General features: G+C 49.5%; 1 protein-coding gene across 9 annotated transcripts in view; it reads left to right on the forward strand.

Annotated features, from left to right (window-relative positions):
• DNAH9 (dynein axonemal heavy chain 9) overlaps positions 1-22,250 on the forward strand; it is a 147,275-nt gene that overhangs the window by 74,296 nt on the left and 50,729 nt on the right. For 8 of the 9 annotated variants that reach the window (XM_074555240.1, XM_074555241.1, XM_074555242.1 and 5 more), the window contains 9 exons: positions 1,095-1,520; positions 5,035-5,154; positions 9,031-9,219; positions 10,244-10,473; positions 13,040-13,162; positions 14,645-14,849; positions 16,644-16,808; positions 19,252-19,392; positions 21,722-21,892. In XM_074555240.1, the coding sequence (XP_074411341.1) occupies positions 1,095-1,520; positions 5,035-5,154; positions 9,031-9,219; positions 10,244-10,473; positions 13,040-13,162; positions 14,645-14,849; positions 16,644-16,808; positions 19,252-19,392; positions 21,722-21,892 (1,770 nt within the window). Of the gene's footprint in view, positions 1-1,094; positions 1,521-5,034; positions 5,155-9,030; positions 9,220-10,243; positions 10,474-13,039; positions 13,163-14,644; positions 14,850-15,006; positions 15,019-16,643; positions 16,809-19,251; positions 19,393-21,721; positions 21,893-22,250 lie in introns of those variants that run through there. The other variant, XM_074555248.1, reaches the window with a different exon arrangement.

The following is a 22,250-nucleotide window of genomic DNA, read 5'->3' on the forward strand; positions in this document are numbered from 1 at the left end:
TGTCCTCTGATGTCCCAAGTTCTGTGCATTTTATTGTCCTTTCTCCAGCTTCCTCCCTGCTGGTGCTAAAGTGTGTAAAAAAGGATTGGATGTGGCTCTCAGTGCCATGATTTAGTTGACAAGATGGTGTTTGGTCACAGGTTGGACTTGCTGATGTCAAAGGTCTTTTCCAGCCTGGTTAATTCTGTGTTTCTGGGGTTCCTGGTGGAACTCGGAGAACCCACGAGGCTGCACCATGTTCCCATTCACTCATTGCCATGGAGAGGAGCAGACAAAGCTGGTGCAAAGGAAGATGTCACTGGGAAAAGGTGTGATCAGGAGATTAGCATTGCTCTGATTGCAGGAGATTGGTTTTGGGAGGAGTTCTTGTGCCTTGAAAGGTTTGTCCTTCAAGGGTGCTCCAAGGGTTCCCTTTTGATGTGGCACTCAGTGCCATGGTTTAGTTGACAAGGTGGTGTTGGGTCATATGTTGGACTTGATGATCTCAAAGGCCTTTTCCTTGTTCATTTTGTGGTTCAGTGATGTGCCTGAGAGATGGACCTGCCATTTGTTTTGGTCTACAGTTCATGCATAGTGTGATAGTGAGCTTGAAAACTTGGGAAATCAAGAGTTAGAGACAAAAATGCCCTTTTGGTTTCTCCAGTCCAGTTTGGCTGATTGCTCTGTGAGGATACATGGGCTGTTTCAGCAGATGCATTCTCTAAACCCTGAGGGCTGCAGGATGTGGGAATCAGAGGATGGATTTGGCCCTGGCATCTCAGCCTGGGTAGGAGGGAGCATGAAGGGCCTGAGCATTATTTCTATTAGTTTCATTCTTATTTATCCAAATCTTCTGAGAAGGCATAAAACCTCCTGCTCCCCCAGGAGCCTGGGGAGGAGCAGTGTGCCGTGCTGGTCCCAGGTGGGATGTCAGGAGCAGGGAATGGAGCAGGTGTGCTGCAAACATTCAGAGCAGTGATCTAAAGGCAGCACTGCTGGGGCCCAGAGGAGCCCAATTTATCAGATTGATAGCCTGGGAGCCTGACTCTATTAGTGGCAGAGTGAAAAGAAAGCCAATTCATTTTTACCTAACAACCTTGTTTTCCCCTTTTCAGACCAATCTGACGGAGCTGAGGTCCTTTGGGTCACCTCCTTCTGCTGTCAGCAACGTCACAGCAGCTGTAATGGTGCTGACAGCCCCGGGAGGGAAGATCCCCAAGGACAGGAGCTGGAAAGCAGCCAGAGTGGCCATGGCAAGGGTAGACAGCTTCCTGGACTCCTTGATCAAGTTCAACAAGGAGAACATCCATGAGAACTGCTTGAAAGCCCTGCAGCCCTATCTGCAGGACCCCAGCTTCAACCCCGAGTTCGTGGCCACCAAGTCGGCAGCGGCGGCTGGGCTGTGCTCGTGGGTGCTGAACATCGAGCGCTTCCACCGCGTCTTCTGTGAGGTGCAGCCCAAGAGACAGGCCCTGGACAGGGCCAATGCTGAACTGGCAGCAGCCCAGGACAAGCTGGCCACTGTCAAGGCCAAAATTTCTGTGAGTGACCTTGGGGGGACCCGTCCTGCTTGTCCCTACCTGGGGGAATCCTCAGCTTGGGCTAAGGTGCTGCTCGGTGCTTGTGTTCTAAAGCAGGGTGGGAATCCAAGGGGTTGAAGGTTGTAGGGTTTTCTGTCCCTCCTGTTGCACTGGCAGCCCCAAAATCCAGCTCTGTGCTGGGCTGAGCCCCCAGCATGGGCAGCAGGGAGGGGAGGGGGATTCTGCCCCTCTGCCCCTGTGCTCAGGTCAGACCCCACCTGCAGAGCTGCCCCAGCACAGGGAGGAGCTGGAGCTGCTGGAGAGAGCCCAGAGGAGGCCATGGAGATGCTCCAAGGGCTGGAGCCAGGCTGGGAGAGCTGGGGGTGCTCACCTGGAGAGGAGAAGGCTCCAGGGACTGCTTAGACCCCGTGCCAGGGCCTAAATGGGCTCCAGGAGAGGACAAGGGATGGAGGGACAGGACAGAGGGAATGGCTTCAAACTGAAAGAGATGAAATTTAGGTTAGTTAAAGGGAAGAAATTGTTCCTTGGGAGGCTGGACAGGCCCTGACACAGGTGCCCAGAGCAGCTGTGGCTGCCCCTGGATTCCTGGCAATGCCCAAGGCCAAGTTGGACACTGGGGCTGGGAGCAGCCGGGAACAGTGGGAGGTGTTCATGCCATGGCAGGGGTGGAAAGGCTTTTAAGATCCCTTCCAGCCAAAGGAATTCTGTGATTCCTTTGGCTGAATATTGCTGCTGTCTGAATTTTCTCTGTTCTTCTCCAGCCTTGCTTGTACCCAAAGAGGAAGGCTAAATAAGAATCCTTGTTACTCCCACTTAATTTTTTAATGTAATTTACCTCTTCTCCTGGACCCTCAGAAAAGTCATTATCTCAAACCAGGGTGTTCCCAGTGTGCTGCAGAGGGCAGGGGATAGGACCTGGAGGCTGATTCAGTGCTGGGAGCACAGAGCTGGTCTGGCTGCACACTCAGTGCCTGCTTTTGCAGGATGACAAGTGCTCTTGCAGGAGCCTCATTTGTCACGGCACAGCTCCCTGGCAGCACATCTTGGATGTTATTTGGATTTTTGCTACTTAAAAAAAAAAAAATTAAAAAAAATCCCTGAATAGAAGAAATTACAGCATGATTAAAAGTGCATTTCCACAGAGTGCAGAGTGAGACCTTTATCGCTTTCCTTCAGAAAATTATCTCTATGTAAAAACACATCCTGCTTTATCCTGCTTTCCCCCCTGCTCCCTCCCAGCATGATACCTGCTAAGAACAGGCTGTGGAAAGCAGCAGCTCTGGTTTTGGGGTCTCTCTTTGGGAGTGGGATCCCCTCCAGGGCTGGGCTGTTGGGCTGGATCCACAGCAGGATCAGGGTCCCAGTGAGTGAGGTCCCTCTGCTGCCCTCACCCCCTCCACCACACCTCATCCTGTTAAAAAACACATCACTCCCTTGATGCTTTCAAGGGCTTATCATTCTTAAAATGCTTACTACACTTTTAAACTAAAAATACAAGAAAATGGTGCAGAACTCTCTGGCCTCCCCTTCCTGCTGCAGATGAAAGGAGGCACCTGAAGCAGGGATGGATTTAGAGGGCTTTGGTGTCTAATTCTCCCACCTCAGATGTGCCATACAGTGCTGGGGAACTTTTTTCATCCCTTTATGTTGCTCTTCTCCAAAGCTTTTTTTATGCCTGGGCTTTTTATTTTTTTTCCCTCAAAGGAGTGGGATTTTGTTAAAGAAAATTGCAATCTTTGGGGAGATTACTGCTGCTCCTCTGGCAGGCTCTTACAAAACTGCCTGCTTTAGGGGCTCTCTCCTCTCTGCAGATGGGGAGTGATGCAGGGTGGTGTGGGATGGATGTGGAGGTACATCCTTGCTTATCTGGGATCTCTTGGATAGCTTCACTGCTGGCTGCTGATTCATACCTGCTCACAGCTGGGCCCCAAGCTGTCTCATGCTCATTTTTATTAATAAATGAGGAATTTCTGATTGTCCAAAACATTAAGGACTTTCTGTTGTTTTTTCCTTACCTGGGAATTGAGTGCTCTGCACCTGGAGCTGCTGGAGGTAGGAGTGAAAGGTGTGTCCACATCTGCACACAGCTGTATTTGTGTGCCCCTGGTGGGGCCCTGCAGACCAGGTATATGCATATATTCTAGAGAAAATCAATTATCAGCTCGTGCTTTTATAGTGGAATGTGATATACCTGAGCCTTTGTAGGCTGATAGATCCACATACACACAGGGACAGAAACTTTTGGTGTTATTGTTCCAAGGAAGGTCAAGGAGAGGCTGCTTTGTGTTTGCCAGTATCCAGGAGAGCTGCAGAGATCTCTAATATAATCCTTTTTCATTTTTGGGCTTGTTTCTAGTGTGTAGCTCAATGTTAAAGTGATTTACAAGCAGTTTAGCCTTAAGCAGTCTGCATTGGGTGCAGATAAAATCAATTATTACTTTTCTTATCAGAAGTGAAATGCTCCAAGTGCTTGTGGGAGCTGTTGGTTTGGTTTAGATCCGAGTGTGAACAAGAACAGGGCTCTCCAGTTTTCTCTGCAGGTGCTTTGGCTCCTGCTGCCTTCCCAGCCCTGACCTGCACAGGACATGGTCCCACCTTGCTGGGGCAGCTCTCAGAGCAGAGCCATTTAGCTCACTTACTATATTCCTTGCTGGAAACAGTGTGAGGACATGATTTGGAGAGGGTTCAGAGCTCCAGGAGCCCCTTGGGGATTTGAACAGGACCTGGGGAATCAGCAGAGCCTCAAGGACTGCTCAGAGACAAGGGGCTGATATATCAAATTTGGGTTCCTCAGCTGCCTGCTCATTGCTCAGCCATAGCATTCCTCATCAGGGCTCAGCCAGAAGCCCCAATAAATTCATTTTGAGTGTCCTTTGCCTCTGCCTGTGCCGAGGGTGAGTTCCAAGCTGTAGCACAGCCCAGTCCTGCTCTGTGCTGGCTCCTGGTGCCAGCCCTGGGTGGATGAGCTGGGCTGGAGCTTGGCCAGCTGTGCACAAGGGTTTGCCTCGGGATCACAGGATCCCTGACTGGCTTGGGCTTGAAGGGATCTCAAAGCCCATCCCAGTGCCACTCCTGCCATGGCAGGGACACCTCCCACTGTCCCAAGTACACCTCCCACTGTCACAGGCTGCTCCAGCCCCAATGTCCAGCCTGGCCTTGGGCAATTCCAGGGATCCAGGGGCAGCCAGAGCCTGTCCACCCTCCCAGGGAACAATTCCTTCCCAATATCCCATCCATTCCTGCCCTCTGGCAATGGGAGCCATTCCCTATATCCTGTCCCCCCATCCCTTGTCCCCAGTCCCTCTCCTGCTGTCCTGGAGCCCTTTTAGGCCCTGCAAGGAGCTCTGAGCTCTCCCTAGAGCCTTCTCCAGGCTGGACATCCCCAGCTCTCTCAGTCTCCAGAGCAGAGGAGTCCAGCTCTTGGAGTGTCTTCATGGCCTTCTGGACTCCTCCAGCAGCTCCAGGTCTCCCCTGAGTTGTGCTGTTCCTGATTTCTCCTGTTTTTAACCCACAGCGCCTCAACGAGAACCTGGCCAAGCTCACAGCCCGGTTTGAGAAGGCCACATCAGACAAACTCAGGTGCCAGCAGGAAGCTGAAGCCACAGCCTGCACCATCACCCTCGCCAACCGCCTGGTGAGTGCAGCAAGGGCAGCTCTGGTGGCCCCAGGGGGAGGGACAGGGCTGGGCTTAGTGCCTTCCATCCTCTCATGGTTTTGGGAATGTTTCCTGCTCTGCTGTCACTGTCATTTTTTCTGAAAAATCCCTTCACCAGGATTTTTTCTTCTGGGAAGGTGAGAAACTTCAGAGAATTATCTGATTGCTTCTCCTGTGTTTTGCTGCTTTGGATGTGGTTGGAGATTGTTTATCCAACATGTGAATTGTTTTTACTTAATGACCAATCATGGCCCAGCTGTGTCAGGACTCTGGAAGCAGTCACAATTTTTTCATTAATGTCTTGTTATGCCTTCTGTTAGATCCTTTCTCTATTCTTTAGTATAGTTTTAGTATAGCATTCTTTATTATAATATAAGTGCATAAAATAATTAATTAGCCTTCTAAGCACATGGAGTCAGATTCTCAATTCCTCCTTTGTCCTGGGGACCCTAAAAATATCCCACACTGCAGCAAGTTTCAGCAGTGAAAATACTTTTACAGAGGTTGTTTCCATGAGGTTGTGGCAGAATGTCTTCTCTTTCTCAAAGAAACCAGGAGAGGCAGCTGCAGTAAGTGTTGTTGTATTCCAGATGGTTTGGGGCAGCTCTGCTCATTACAGGGCCTGGCTCTGCTGCCATCTCAGCTCCTTCTTGGGGCTTAAATGTGTGAGCAGGTGCTGATGGACCAGAACAGTGGGAGTCAAAAATGGCATCATAAAACAAAGGTGTGAATGTGCCTGTAGCTTTGCAGGGTCTGAAATGACAAGAATTAGAGAGAGAATATCTCTAAAAGCCTCAGCCTCCTCCGAGCCAGAGTACAAAGGTTTTAGAGAGGGGTCTATGAGGAACTGGAGATGGGTTTTGCATCAGGAAGTGTAGTGACAGGACAAGGGAGAATGAGGAAATTTAGTTTAGATATACAGAAGAAATCCTTCCCTGTGAGGGTGGGCAGGCCCTGGCACAGGGTGCCCAGAGCAGCTGTGGCTGTCCCTGGATCCCTGGCAGTGCCCAAGGCCAGGCTGGACACTGGGGTTGGGAGCACCTGGGACAGTGGGAGGTGTCCCTGGGACAGTGGGAGGTGTTCCTGCCATGGCAGGGGTGGCACTGGATGGATTTTACGTCCCTTGCAACCCCATCCATCCCATGGTTCTGTGACTCTGGGACACCACATCCTAGGCCATGCTTGTTACATCTCTTCCCCACCTCATGACGTGGGAGCAGCTCCCAGTCTCAACAATTCTGTGATTTTTTACTGTCAACAATTCATCATTTTTGCAGTGCAGGCAAGGAGCTGCTTGCATCCCAACTCCCTGCTGTGCACTGCACACCATCTCCTGTGCCACCCTGGCTTTGATCTGGGAGCAGGGCCTGACAGCCCTCACTGGTGTGCAGCTCATTTGACATTCAGGAGGTGTCACTGGTGTGGCTCTGGGTAGAAATGAGTTCCCCGACTTTGAAACAAACAGTGAAGTTGTATAAAGAATGGAAGTGAATGCAGGGAGTGATGCTTTGGATTGACAAATGAACATGGGGAACTGAGGCAAGCCCAGTTCTCACAGTGCCAGGCTGGCATCTCATGAACTTCAGGTGGCCTCAGGAGGATGCTCCAGCATCCAAAGGACAGGATCTGTGTAGCAGAAAGGGAGGCTGGCTGATGAGTGCTGTTTGTGAGGGGGTGTGTGCTAATGCAGAGGAGGAAATTTAGTGATGACAAATGCTAAATAACGTGTGCAGGGAAAACAAACTGTAATCATGCAGTTACATGGATAGGGCCTAATTGCACTATTATCACTCACAGAAGGGCTCTTGGAGTTGTTGCAGAGAGTTCTCAGGAACAGCAGCGTGGCACTTGACAGGAGGAAAAAAGACAAATTGAACATTACTAATTGGTAGGAAAAAACTTCAGGAAACAGAAGTTAAGCGTCATTGTATTGGGTCTGTCAGTGCCTGCATCCCACACGTGCCCACCCTGTCTAGGAAGGCTGTGGGCAGTCTAGAAAAGCTACAACAAAGTACAAAACCACTTCCACATGAGAAGAGAGGGAATGGATTAGGGGTGTTCATTTTGGAAAAGGTGTAGAAGCTTCTGAAATCATGGCTGATGTGCAGAAGGTGGGTGAGGGATGGTTTTTCACTTTCTGTCATTATCAAAGGTAATCCAAGGAGTAGCTTTTAATTTGCCTCTTGCTAAATAAAAAGAATTCCAATGATTTCTAGCATCTGAAGTGGGAGACACCTGAGGTGTCTTGAATGTATTAAAAGTGGCAGTAGTGTGTGATCCAAGGAAAAGAGAAGAAAAGACTTCCAGGACTTAAGGAGGAAAAAAGTAACCTAAAAAAATTAATTAGGAGTAAGGAAGCACCAAGGACCAGGAAAACCAGACCAATAAATATTTCTTTGTCTTAGAGGGACTGTGGGGCTGCCTCTGGATCCCTGATAGGATCCAAAGGCCAGGGTGGACAGGGCTTGGAGCAGCCTGGGACAGTGGAAGGTGTCCCTGCCATGGCAAGAGGTGGCACTGGGTGACCTTTAAGGTCTCTCCCCACCCAAAGCAGTCTGTGATTCTGTGGTTGTATGAATCATAAATGAGCTGGTGTGTGGGAGCTCGCACTGCTCCGCAGTGATGATGTCAATGTCTGTAAAGAATTGTAAAAATGATCCCAAGTGATGGAGGGATGAAACACCGCGTAGATAAATGTAATGTAAAGTACCTTGGAGAAATGAGGTTTTACTTCACATGGCCTGTAAGTGATGCTGAGCTGATTGTTATCACTCAGCAATGAAAGGATGGAGTTAAGAGTGCTGTGAGCTCTGTGCTCCCAGAAGCAAAAAGCCCTCACCAAACCCAAAGCCCCTCTGAAACCGGATATTAGGGTTTATTAGGAAAAGAAGGGAGAACAAAACAGAAAAATCCCCATCTTTCTCTGTGAATACCTTCTAAATAAATCTTGAATGGGCAGCATCACCGCCAGCCCCTCTGCTGCACCTCAAAGGCTGGAGGAGAACGGGAAATGGTGCAGAGGCAGCAACAATAAAAGGAACCGGATAATAAAGATTGCATCATTCGGTGCAGATAACGATTGCAAGGAAAATCAAAAGGCTGCTTCTGTCTGAGGAATTATTGAAGAGGCTAAAGCTCTCCAACCTGAAAAGAAGACAGCACAGGGGTGCTGAGGGCTTGGAATCCTGAGTGGTGCAGAGAAACTGGTGCCAGCAGGATTGTTCCCTGGTTTTGCACTGGACAAATGTTTCAGCAACTGAAAAGTTCAGACAGCACATCAAAGGATGTACTTTTGTGCAGAAAGCTCAGCTGAACTGTGGAACTCCTGCCCACAGGATGCTGTAGGTGCCAAAAGTTGGGCTGATATCCACAGCAGTTTAAGCTCGGTCTTGAAGTCAAAACCCATCAGTGGCTGTTAAGCACAGGGATTTGAGCTCTGGGTCAGAAGGTCCTGAAGTCTGCAGCTGTGGGAAGCTGTAAGCCGTGTCCAGAGCTGTGCCTGTGTGTGCAGCATTCCCAGGACAAGGGCTGCTGTCAGCTGCTGGAGCTGGGCCTGGGGTGGGGATTCCAGAGGGGAACCCAATAACATCTCAGCTTAGGAGATCCTGGCTGTTTATCACAAGATCATGGCTGTTTATCAGGGGGAATGGAGGTACACGATGGTTGAAGTAGAGCTGTTTGATCTGGAGTGTCTGCAGGACAAGCAATGCCATAGAAACGGCAGTGAGTTTGTGTTGGGAATGTGAAGGTGGCCCTGATCCTCAGGAGGCAGCTGGAATTGTGCTGGAAACAGAACTTGGTCAGGTTCACATTCCATGATTGTGCAAATGATCAATTTGACTTGGGAATTTGCAGGTTGGGGGGCTCGCCTCTGAAAATGTGAGGTGGGCTGAGGCTGTGAAGGACTTCAAACAGCAGCAGAGCACCTTGTGTGGAGATGTCCTGCTGGTCACAGCCTTTGTCTCCTACCTGGGCTACTTCACCAGGAAATACCGCCAGGAGCTCCTGGATGGCATCTGGAGACCCTATTTGCACCAGCTAAAAGTAAGTCCTGACTGCTCTGAGAAGCCATTGTTTCTGGGATTAATGTGGCCACAAATCCTGGTGCCCACAGGGGATCTCTCAGGTGAGGGACATCACTGTGTCCTCAGGATGTGGCCATGCACTCCTCCCTGGGGATAAGGTGGTGTCCTTGCTCAATGAAGTTCCTCCATGTACACAGGAAAATCCCAAACACAGAGCCCAGCTCTGCAGTTTTGTCCATGGCCATGAAGGACGGGGGAATGTGGGGAAGGAATTGGAGCAGGCAGAGCTCGCTGCCAGCTCTCCAGGAGGCTTGGAAAAACTCCAGGTGTTTTTTCGTTCTGGACATGAGCTCTGGTCGTGCTGGCCATGCCTCTCAGCTGGTTTTACCCATGTCTTGCTGTTAGGACCAGATGGAGATCATTGTGCTTGAAACTTGTTTAATATTTCACTAATTTTAACAGGTTCCTCATACAAATGGTGCCAAGAAGCATTTAAATAAGGTCCCAGAGATGCCCAATTCAAAGGGCTGACCAAAGCAGACAGTACCTTAGGCTGAGAGAGGGAAACTTCATTCTGTATTTCTTAACTGAGCCAGAAACTTAGTTAAGACATGGTTTCAAAAATGACCTGGCTGTGCTTAGAAATGCCAAGGAAGTGCCTGTAATTCCAATGGAAATGAAAGGCCCATTCTGCTCAAACAACTGGCACAGGTAACTGGCTGGGGCAGCTCTGCAGGCGAGGTCTCACCTGAGCAGGGCAGAGCAGAAAAATCCCTCCCAAACCTCCCAATCCCACCGCTGCTGACACAGATAAACACCACCTAACCCTTTTTACCTCAGCCCAGCTTTTCACCTCATCCATCTTTCCCTGGGATCTGCAGGAAGCCTCTCTGTTTGCCTGGCAGGTGGCAGTGCTGGTGACTCCGGGGCTGGAGCCGCTGGTGGCCATGGCGGCGTGGCGGAACCAGGGCCTGCTGCCCTGGTTTTTTACATCAGCCAACTTTCCCTGGTATCTGCAGGAAGCTTTTCTGTTTGCCTGGCAGGTGCCATTGACACCGCAGCTGGAGCCGCTGTCGGTGCTGGCGGACGAGGCAGCCGTGGCGGCCTGGAGGAACCAGGGCCTGCCCGCCGACCGCACCTCCAGCCAGAACGCCGCCATCCTCAGCAGCTGCCAGCGCTGGCCCCTCCTGGTGGACCCCCAGCTGCAGGGCAGCAAGTGGATCAAAAACACCCACGGGGATGCGCTCCGGGTGATCCGAGCTGGGCAGAAAGGGTAACGCCATGCTTCTCTGGGAGGGAGGGTTGCTGGAGGTGGTTGTGGCTGTGGGGATGAGCCTGGAGATGGCGGTGGTTGTGGCTGTGGATGAGGAGGTGGGCTGCTGTCAGGATCTCTAACTTGTCAGTGACCCCAAGAAAAGTTGGAAAGTCTCTTTTCCCAGCCTGGCGCTTGAAGAAGGAGTCAGAGCTCTTCAGTTCTTGGTCTCAAGGTTGTTTATTGTATCTTATCTATAAAATTCTTTCTCCTGCCCTGCCGAGGTCCATCCAGCAGGACAGTTCCAGGCACTCTGCCTGCCCCCGGGGCAGTGTTATGTCTTTATACTAAAAACTACATATACAACGTTTACAATTACTTTCCAATACCTATCACATATGTTAGACAGTGAGCTTCTACTCTAAACCAATCTAAAAGTGCCAATATCACAGCAGAAGATGGAGGCCAAGGAGAAAGGCTGGACATGCCCAGATCCCTCCATCTTGCCTCCTGAACCCCCATTCTAAAACCCCAAAATCTAATTTTCACCCCCTGATAAATTCACTATCATTCTACTTAAACTGTCGTGGCTTGTAATCCTTCATGTGAAGGCTGGTAATTGTTTTTTTCCAAGGGCTAAATCAAAGGCACAGGGGTGTTGGTCTCACTGCCAAGGTCTCTGAGCCCCCTGACAGGGTCTCGAGTCCTCCAGGGCAGACAGAGGAATTTCCTGGGTTCCCACAGCCTGCTTTGAGGCAGTGAAGCTCACACCCAGGGCTAGAGGGTCAATGAGCAGGCTTGTTGTTTTGGTCAGGATGAGGGCTGGCAGCAGTGGTGTTGGGGTGTTGGGTGGCTGGTTGAGGGTCTGATGGCTTAACTTGGATGAAACAACCTTCCCAGAGAGAGGTCCTGCAGGAGACAACTTTCTAGGGGTCTCAGCTGAGAGCATTTCAGCTCTCAGTGATTTCAGCTTTGCCTTGCCAAGTGTACTCTGGCCAACACAAAGACAGAGAGACAGGAGCATGGTGTGGTTATTTCACAGTTAGCCTTTATTCCAGCATCCTGCAAAGGACACTGGTGATGGCAGCTCCCTTCTGAACAGGGCAGAAATTGGGGGTTTTATGGGGAAAAGCGTGGGTGGTACAAAGGGGGAAAAAGCAATTGGTCCCAACAAATCTACATGGGGTTCCAAAGGATGCTGGGGACTCACCATGACCAGGGAGGATTTCTCAGTCCAGGAGGGTTTGAGAAGATCACCCATTCCAGGGGTACCACTCCATGCCTATCTGTCTCCACACTGGGGACCCTTCTGGCAGCCTTAGATCTGGCTTAGGGAGACAGAAGGTTGGTTTTACAGGCCTGTGAGAAGTGTGGCAAGTCATGGGAGGAAGGCTGAGGCTGGGTTTATGGGCAGTTGGGTGGTTGGGGTAAATGTGAATGGTAATAGGCCTGATAGGTTGATTGGTAGGAGAGTGCCATGTAGTCAGCCTGAGATGTGCCTGCCCAGGGTGCTTGGTGAGCACTGGGCACTCAGCTGCACTGAGCCAGTAACACTGAGGGAAACCTGACACTATATCTGCTCACATTATCTGCTGGTTCATTACCAAAATGACAGGTTTCTTATTAAATCAAGAGTCTGTTTAGTGCTTGGCTCTGTTACCATAGAAACTCCTCTGAAGCTGGTGATGGAGTGAGCTGAGGCTCAGTATCAGACAATTCCAAACTGGCTTGGCTTGGAAGGGACCTTCGAGACCATCCAGTTCCCCTCCTGCCCTGGGCAGGGGCACCTCCCACAACCCAAGGGGGCTCCCAGCCCTGTCCAGTCTGGCCTTGGACACCCCCAGGGATCCGGGGGCAGCCACAGCTGCTCTGGACAAAAGGCTTGTGTATCCTCCAAAGGCTCGTTGTAGCTGTAATGTCCTGGTTAGCTTTTATTTTTAGGGTTAGGGTTCTGAAAACCACAAAGCCCAGAGCTCCAGGCACCCTGCAGCTGCAAAGGACATGAGGAGGGGAACATAGCACTGCCACAACATGGCTTCCTCCACAACTTTTTCCTTGGAGCCAGCCTTATCCAGGAGGATCCTTAGGGCTCCCTCCCTCTCGGAGAATGAGAGAATTTGTGTATGGAGCAGTCACCACGTGCCCTGGGCACAGTGTTTCATTTCCTTGTTAGGAATGAATTTTTCCTAAGCATGACTCTCAACTCTGGGCAAAACAGACCTGAAATCTGCTCTTCATCTTTGCTTTAAGATGAGCTGTATCATTTGGCTCTGGAGAATACAAAGTATGTGCTGAAAATAACTCCAGTCTGTGCTAGCTTTGCTCAAGGCTGCCCTGGGACAGACTTGGTGGTCACTCTTGTCCTTGGGATGTCTGGGTCCTCATTCTCTCTGTTGGACTGCCAGAACTCTCTCTGTCAGTGCCACTTTCTGCACCAGGGACTGGCACCACCTCAGCCCTCTTCCTCTCTCCAAATGCTGGCACCCACCTGTAGATGCCACCGTAATGAGGGTCCCCTCTATCCCCTCCTCACTGACAGTGTCACATCCTGCTCTGCTGCAGGAAGCACCAGTGCTCTTTCCCACAGGTATCTGGACACACTGGAGCAAGCCCTGGCTGCTGGAGACCTGGTTTTGATTGAGAACCTGGAGGAATCCGTGGATCCTGTGCTGGGGCCATTACTGGGGCGAGAAACAATCAAGAAAGGCAGGTGAGTTCGGGGGGCTTGGGGACACATATGGATGGGGGCTTCTGTGCTCTCTGTTCCTGCTCTCACACTGTGGGTGTTCACATCCAGCAGCACTAACATCCTGCCTTCAGCAGAGAGGGTGTTTTTAATCAGGCAATCACAGGTAATTCAGCCATTGGATGGCTTGGAAATCAACCCAGATTTCTCATTTCATTTCACAGCATCGTTCAAACCTCGTGTAAAAGAGAGACCTGTAATTCTCCCATTGTACACTGACCTTGGGGTCTGTAATTGGCTGTTCTGACACCAAATTATTACCAAAATAGCTGCTGCTGCGTTGTGAAGTAAAAGCAGCCTTGAATTTTAGCAAACACTGCACAGTGCTTAGAAATGCAGCTACAGATTTCAGCATCAAGTGTTTCTTAATGAGGTCAAGTTGTCATGGCAGCTGCTGGTCACCTCCAGCTGAGAGGAGATCAGCAAGGGAGGCAGCCAGGGGGCTCTTTTCCCTTAAGTTCTTTGAGAGTTATTTCCCTGCTTGCCTAAAACATCCCAGGCTGTTGTGAAGTGGTGGGCAAGGCAAGCTGTCTGCAGAGTTTGTTGGGGAAAACGTCCTGGGAAGGGTGGCTGAGCATGGGTTTGGCTGCAGGATGGAGGATGGAGGGGCAGGATTGGTCCCAGGGCAGGATTGAAATGTTTGGAGGATGTTGAGAGGGGGATGCAGCAGGATGGGTGGCAAATCTGAGTCCCCCTCCAGTGGAACACTCAGGCATCCCCTTTTGTGCATATCTGCTCTCAAGTCTCCCTGTGAAATCATGTGTTTGTTTGTTAACAAAGGGAAAATAAGTCATAAACCACAAAGGAAATCCAAGGGTTTCGTGTTTCCAGGGCTCTCCAGAATCCTCTCCTGACCCTGCTGCCCACACCCCTTTGGATACAGCCCAAGACATGGTTGGATTTCTGGGCTGGGTAAAACTTGGGTTCAGAGAATGTTGGAATTTCCTGGGGTCCCTGTGAGCTGTAGACTGCATGTCAGCAGTGCAGAGCAGGAGGATGCTGGGTTTTCCTGGCTGATGTCACCTCCTGGGAATGGCAGCCACCACCCTCCACTTGTCAAGCTCAGTGCAGCTGCAGAGCTGGCCTGCTCAGAGCCAACACTCTGGGTAATTTTTGCTGTGACCAGTGAAAAGCTCGAGGCTGAGAGGCTTTTCCTCCCTGTTTTTGGGAGAATTCAGCCTCTGCCCAAAGCCAGGAGAGTTCATGGTTGGTTGGACTGGCTGTGCCACTGCTGGAAAATCTGAGCTTCCTTAAACAGGATCCAAAATTGAGGAGAGACTCTCTGGGGTTTTCACCTTAAATCAGACTTGATTTAAGCATGCCCAGTATGAATTAAATCATGATTTCTGTGAGGAGTGCCAAGTATCTGGTGCTGCCACTGACTGAGACCACCGCGTGTGCTATGGTGACAGCTCCTGGCTGATGCTCCTTCTGCTGAAACCTCAGGTACATCAAGATTGGGGACAAGGAGTGTGCCTTGCACCCTGCCTTCCGTCTGATCCTGCACACCAAGCTGGCCAACCCCCACTTCCAGCCCGAGCTGCAGGCCCAGTGCACCCTCATCAACTTCTCTGTCACCCGCGACGGCCTCGAGGAGCAGCTGCTGGCGGCCGTGGTGCGTCTGGAGAGACCCGACCTGGAGGAGCTGAAGGTGAGCTCCTGGGAATTGTCTCTGGGAGCATGTAGAAATCATCAGAAGCATTGTTATTACACTTAGAATTTAATTATAATTATTTTAATTATTGATATTGTTGTTGATATTGTTATTAGTATTGTTGTTGTTGGTCTGCACTGAGAGACCTGACCTGGAGGAGCTGAAGGTCAGCACCTGGGAATTGTCTCTGGGAGCAAGTAGAAATCATCATCAGCATCATAGAATTTAATTATAATGATTTTAATTATTGATATTGTTATTAGTATTGTTGTTATTATTGTTGTTGTTGGTCAATACTGAGAGGCCTGACCTGGAGGAGATGAAGGTCAGACCTTTGGAATTTACTCTGGGAGCATGTAGAAATCATCAGCAGCATCATTATTATACTTATAATTTAATGATTATAATTAGAATTTAATTGTCGATACTGTTATTGATATTGTTGTTATTATTGTTGTTGATCTACACTGAGAGACCTGACCTGAAGGAGCTGAAGGTCAGCACCTGGGAATTTACACTGGGAGCAAGTGTTATAATCATCATTATCATAATTTTTTTTTTTTTATTTTTATTATTGGTATTTTTTAATTTTTGTTTTTAACAAGCAACGTTTCATATGCCAGCTTGCAGACGTTGCTGAGCTCCTCACAAAATCAGATTTCCCTTGTATGACAGACATTGAGGGGCTTTTTCCCCCTTCACCCTTCTCTTTTCTTGGTATTTTGAGAACCCTTGTACTTAATTTTCAAGGTTTTTCTCCAAAAAATTCTTTTTATTTTCCTCCTCCTCTGGTGACTGAAAGCTGAGTTTCTCATTGCCTCGGGTTTTTTCTGGACTTCACAGATTTAATTTTGGAAGCAGGATTAATCTCGCTTATTTTCAGCATTTGTGGTAAAGGATTCTCTCTGTAAATATTGTGAGGCTGGAAATGATATTTTTCTCTTCTGGTTTTTCCTCCCACTTTGTAACAGGCCAAAATATTTTCTCTCTCTCTCTTAACAAGTACAGCTTTAATTTCAAGGCAATTTTATAAAGAAAATCCTCCTTTCTGACGACAGCTTTAACAGTGTAACAAATACGAATAATCCTAAATATTTTCTGAGAGTGGGAATAAGTTTACTGCATGTGCTCACTCATTTTCTGCCTGGCCTGGGTTGGAACTGCCACTTCTTCTCAGTTTTAGCCCAGTAAGCCACTGGTGGCAGTGGGACCCTGAGGGCAGGATAGAAATGGGAGCAGGACAGGAGACGTGGTCAGTTGTGAGCCTGAGATTTCCCTGTACTCACATTGGTACCCAAAGGATTTCACTGCTGGTTTTGCCACCAGGTTTTAACCCTGTGTTCCCCATGTCTGGTGGGACTACTGTGGGCTGGAGTGGTGAGGGCAGAGCTTCAGCAGGAAGGGTGAGGAGCAGCTGGGACTCTCCAGGCTAGCTTGATCCCAAGAAATGAGCTGCAAAGACACAGGATATGAGTTTTGAGATGGGGATAAAGGTCTTTTATTCCTGATTCATTTCCAGTGTTTTCTTACATTTCTAGAAACCCGTATCAGTTCTCCTGGTGCTTTCTGTGCAGTTGCAGGTGCTTTCTGTGCTGTTCCAGGTGCTTTCTATGCTTGTTGGATAAGGATTGATCCCAGACCCCAGAGCTCTGTCCACTCCCAGGAGAGCAGGAATCAGCATTGCTGGGCCATGGCAATTGTCAGTGGGAAGCCTGTTCCCATGTGAAGCTGATTCATCCTTAATTTACCACATCCTTTATGGCTAAAGCTTCCTGGATTTATTATTTGCAGTCAGATCTCACAAAGCAACAGAATGAATTCAAGATCACCTTGAAAACGTTGGAGGACAATTTGCTCTCTCGGCTGTCATCGGCATCTGGGAATTTCCTGGGAGACACAGCGTTGGTGGAGAACCTGGAGAGCACTAAGAGGACAGCTGCAGAGATAGTGGAGAAGGTACAAAGACACTGATAGCCTGGAGAAAAGCATGTTTGTGCTCCTTTAAGGATTTCTGGGTTTAATGTAACCTCTGCTCTGCCCATCTCTGCTCTGTCTGTTGAGCAGGGAGTAGAAATTGGTATAAATGGCAAATGCTCTTCACTCTGGAGAGCTCCAGGCCATTTAGTTCTTTGGAGCTTTTTTTTTTGTGTTAAATGACCTATTTAAGACCAAGAGAAAACAGTGGTGCCTGATGTGAAGACAATAAAATTTACACACTGTATCAAGGCGGCTTTAAGCTGTTCCAGCATAATCCTGGGTACATCGCACTGCCTCTTAGGCTGGGTTTTAGTACTGACCAGGGACTGGAGTCTGTGATTTCAAGTAAATCTGAAAGAACTCAGGTATTTCATACCCTTTTATTCCTCAGAGTGTAAATCAGCATTTGTGTGAGCACTGCCAGCTGCCCTTGCTGGCTGCAGGGGCTTAGGTAAATGCCCAGAGGTTTCTCCTTGCCACTGAGGGAATTTGGGAGGTGTGGTTCCCATGCCAGGACTGTCCCAGTGACCAAGATATTGAGTGATCCTCCCTCCATTAAAAAACAGAATAATTTTCTCTAAATGGTGCATCAGGTATTGGAATAATATACTGCAACAATCAGGTGCATTCAGCTCCCTGGGGAGGGGTTTCTTGAAGCTCCAGAAGAGGTGTTGAGGGGATTTTTTGATGTGTGGAAAGCTTGGCATCTCCCCCTGGATGTAGGTGTTTTGGAAGTGCTTCACCCTCCAAACCAGCTGTGCTGTACAGCTGCTTACTGCCGGCAGTGCCAACAAGGCATGGATTTTAGAGTTTGCACCTGGATTTTATGAGTTTGTGCCCACCTGGAATGCTGTGGAAGAGCCCTGCTAGAGGTTCAAGTCAAGCCTCACTCTCCTTTTGGTTTGCCTGCCCACAGAAAGGTGTGCAGCCAACATTTTCCTTGCTTTGGAAATCCTCCCTGCTCTGCAGATGAAGAGCATCTGTCTGGCCCAATTCTGGCTCTGGGTTTGGCAGAACTGTTCCTGAGCCCAGCACTGCTCATGGAGATGTGCAAATATCCCACAGACTCCACAGCAGATTGAGACTCATCCTGTGCTTCCTTGGGGTGCCTGCTGGCTTGTTCTGCCACAGGGAGCCTAGGAAGGGCTGGACAGGCACTTCTTGAACGGGTAGGACAAAGGGAAGGGCTTCAAGCTGAAAATAGGCAGATTTAGATCAGATGTTAGGAAGAAATCCTTGGCTGTGAGGCTGGGCAGGCTCTGGCACACGTTGCCCAGAGCAGCTGTAGCTTCCCCATCCCTGGCAGTGTCCAAGGCCAGGTTGGACAGGGCTGGGGGCAGCCTGGGATGGTGGAAGGTGTCCCTGAGTGGAATGAGAAGAGCTTAGGGGTCCCTTCTGGGATTCTGTGATCTCATGGCATGGTTTGCTGGGCTGGGTGGGTCAGCACTGTCCCAGCAGCTCCTGGCCATGGTGTTAGACCTGTCTGTCCTCAGCCAGGGAATAAAATAAACCCCAGCAGTCTCAGGGATGGCACTTCTTGCTGCTGAGGTGGAATGAAAGAACAAACAGGAGTGAGGTGATGGTTCTGCCAAGGAGGTTTTCACATGTCCATAAGAGCAGCTGCAGGGCCCTGCCCAGGGGGGTTTGGTGCTGCTGAGGAAAGGCAGCAAAGAGCTGCTCTAAATGAGCAGCTCTCAGCCCTGAGGAAGCTGCCTGGAGCAGCACTGGGGCTGCTCAGCCCAGGGCTGCTCAGCCCAGGGTTGCTAATGGCCTGCACAGGAGGGGGGCAATTAGCACCAGAAACTCATGGACGAGAAATTGAATTCCAGTCAGCAAAGAGCAGGGAACAGAGGGAGAAGTCAGGAAAACTGGGTATGGGGCAACTGGGTGGAAAATGCAGTTAGATGGAAGGTTCCAGAGGGAGAGGATGCTGGGGAGGGCAGCTCCAGCCTGGTCCCATGGTGGTCACTTGTGGCTTGCCCTGATGGCTTTGTGGCCAGTCTTTGTCACTGCAACAGGCTCCCAGATGGGTAATAATTAGTATAGACTCTGTATATTACAGAAGAATGATTAATAATCTTAATTAAGAAACCCATTGCTCCTTTTTATATCTTAGTTCAATACAGGCAGAATTGATTGGTCCTGTAGTTAAAACACCATTACCATTGGTTAATTAAGAAACCACCTTTTGGTAAACAAATTTTCATAACACATTCCACATGTGCACAATATCAGATGCAGTAAGTTAAGATAGGAATTGTTTCTCATTCTTTTCTCTGATTTTTTTCTCAGCCTTTTTCCAGAACGATGCCTGGGAAATTTGTGTTTCTGTCTTTGGCCATGGAGCTGCTGCCACAAGCGTGGCAGGGCTGTGAGCACTGACCAGGGGTGCTGTGACAGGATTTGTGCTGTTTCCTTGCAGGTGCAGGAGTTCAAGGTGACAGAAGGCAGGATTAACGAGGCCAGGGAGCAGTACAGGCCCGCAGCCTGCCGTGCCGCCATGCTCTACTTCACCATGAACGAACTGCACAACGTCCACCCCATGTACCAGTTCTCCCTGAAGGTACCTGCCCTGTGCTTGTGGGGTCCATAAAATCAGAATTTGGTTCTCCATGAAGGTACCTGCCCTCTGCTTGTGGGGTCCATAAAATCAGAATTTGGTTCTCCATGAAGGTACCTGCCCTCTGCTTCTGGGGTCCATAAAATCACAATTCAGTTCTCCCTAAAGGTACCTGCCCTGTGCTTCTGGAGTCCATAAAATCAGAATTGCAGTCACAGAGTCACAAATCACACAAGTTTGGGGTTGGAAAGGGTTTAAAGTCCATCCTGTTCCACCCCTTCTTGTTCCACACCTTCCACCATCCCAGGTTGCTCCAAACCCTGCCTAGAAGAAGTTGCACCTTTAATGTTCTATGAAATGGAAAACTTTTTTTCCTATAAGAAAGGTATTTTGGGGGATGGAGGGTTAAATGAGCATCCTGGTCTGCAGCTTCTTGCAAGTGATTTCTTACCTTGACAAGTGACCTGGAAAAAGGAATTGAGGAGACACTACAGAATGTTGAGCCTCATCCACAAAGAGGCTTTTCTTTTTGATAGCTACAACTCGTTTGTTGAAGTAATTTTATCAGAAAAAATGTACAGAATATCTTTTGTGCCTTTTGAAAGATTCATCCCTCTCACATACATAATAGATCTGGGGGTTCCTGAGGTTTCACCTTTAATCTGTGTCTCCTGCAGTTAGTTTGTTTTATGTTTTCCAGTGAACATTAGCAGTGTGTATATATACATGGAAAATTATTGGGGGAAATGTTTTTATCTAATAAATTTTGATGGCAGATCATAAAACATTGTGTAAAGATGCACAGGGATGATTTTAGAATACTTGCCACACAGCTGGGAGCCCATTATAAATTAGAACACAAAGATTTATGTGCTGCTCTGCAGCATGTTTTAACACAATTTAAAGAAACGTTAAGCAGGAAAATGCATTCTGCAATTATTTAATAATGCATTCAGTATCAGTGTTACTTTAATTTGTCAAGGCATCATTTTTCCTTTGTAGAACCCTAAAAATCAGGCTGCCAGCATGGTCATGCCTTGTACAGTTGGTGCCATCACTGTGTATTGGCCTGGTTATTTCCTTTAGCTGGGCCCAGCACATGGAGCCTTTGCATTTCTAAGCAGAGCTCGGGGTTTGTGCTCTTGTTAATTTTCTTTTTCCAGCTGTATTTGATAATTTCCCCGTGCTTTTAATTTGGACAACTCTGAAACTTGTTTGTCTTTTCTCATTTAGATCAGAAATGTTGTTGCAATAATCCTTAACCTCTTATATAAGAGGGTTATTCTCAATGCAGACACCCACCCTAGAGGGGACTTCAATGACTGCTTCAGCTCACTGTTCCCTGCCCTCCTCAGCCAGTCCTTTGCTGGATCCAGACAGTAAAACACTCATGGGACTTAAAAAAAAAATATTTTTATTTTTACCATTTTTTTTTTAATTTATTTTTTTGAGGAATTGCTCTTCTCTGAGTTGAAATATTTGTGCAGTGGGAGATGTACTTTCCTCCTCTGCCCCACTCCGCTAAGACCCCTCCTGGAGTAGTGTCCAGCTCAGGGGTCCTCAGCACAGGAAAGGTGTGGGCATGATTGAGCAGGTCCAGAAGAGACAATGGATATGATCCAAGAGCCCTTCAATGGAGCCAGCTGGGAGAGCTGGAGAAAACTCCATGGAGAGCTCAGAGCCCCTTCCAATGCTCTCCAAGAGAGCTGGAGAGGAACTGGGGACAAGGGATGGAGGGACAGGGCACAGGGAGTGGCTCCCACTGCCAGAGGGCAGGGATGGATGGGACATTGGGAATTAGGAATTGTTCCTGGGAGAGTGGTGAGGGGCTGGGATGGAATTCCCAGAGCAGCTGTGGCTGCCCCTGGATCCCTGGCAGTGCCCAAGGCCAGGTTGGGCAGGGCTTGGAGCAGCCTGGGACAGTGGAAAGTGTCCCTGACATGGCAGGGGTGGCACTGGATGGGTTTGTGTTGGAGTTTTCCCCATGGAGTTTTTCCCCCTTTCCTGGGAGCTCCACTCTCTGCTGGCTCTGTTTGCAGAGGACGTGGGTGTGCCATCCCAAAGGGAGCACACTGGGCACAGAAACATCTCCTGTACCCTTGTGTGGCAGCTCCCTGTGCCATCTGGGGTCCCAGGGGATGTCACTCCTGCCAGGTGTTCCTGGGGATGTCACCATTGCCAGGTGGTGTCACCTTTGCCAGGCAGAGCCAGGGGCTGCTTGGTCTCTGTGTGTTCCATGAGGGGCAGGACCTGAGCTGGCATCACTGTGACACCCCAGGGGTGTGCAAAGGGCATTTCTCACTGCTCCTTCCTGCTGTGTCTCCCCTCCCAGGCATTCCAGGGGGTGTTCCAGAAGGCCATGGAGAGGGCAGCCCCTGCTGAGAGCCTGGCAGGGCGGGTGCTGAGCCTCACAGACAGCATCACCTTCTCCGTGTTCCAGTACACAGCCCGGGGGCTCTTCGAGAGGGACAAACTGACCTTCACTGCCCAGCTCACCTTCCAGGTACCAGCAACACCCTGTGTGCCAGGCTTCACTGCCAGAGCAGCCCATGCAGGGGCTTGATTGTCTTCTCTGTCTCTCTGGGAATCACGAAATCATTCAGGCTGGAAAGGCCCTCCCAGACCACTGAGTCCAGCCTGATCCCCACCTTGTCCCCAGCCCAGAGCACTCAGTGCCACCTCCAGGAATTCCTCGGCACCTCCAGGGATGGGCACTCCAACCCTCCCTGGGCATTTCCAATCCCTGAACTCCCTTTCCATGGGGAAATTCCTGCTGTGCCCACCCTGAGCTGCCCTGGCCCAGCCTGAGGCTGTTCCCTCTGCTCCTGTCCCTGTTCCCTGGAGCAGAGCCCAACCTAGGG

Source organism: Zonotrichia albicollis, chromosome 19, assembly GCF_047830755.1.
Source record: "Zonotrichia albicollis isolate bZonAlb1 chromosome 19, bZonAlb1.hap1, whole genome shotgun sequence".
In the NCBI taxonomy this organism is placed as follows: Eukaryota; Metazoa; Chordata; class Aves; order Passeriformes; family Passerellidae; genus Zonotrichia; species Zonotrichia albicollis.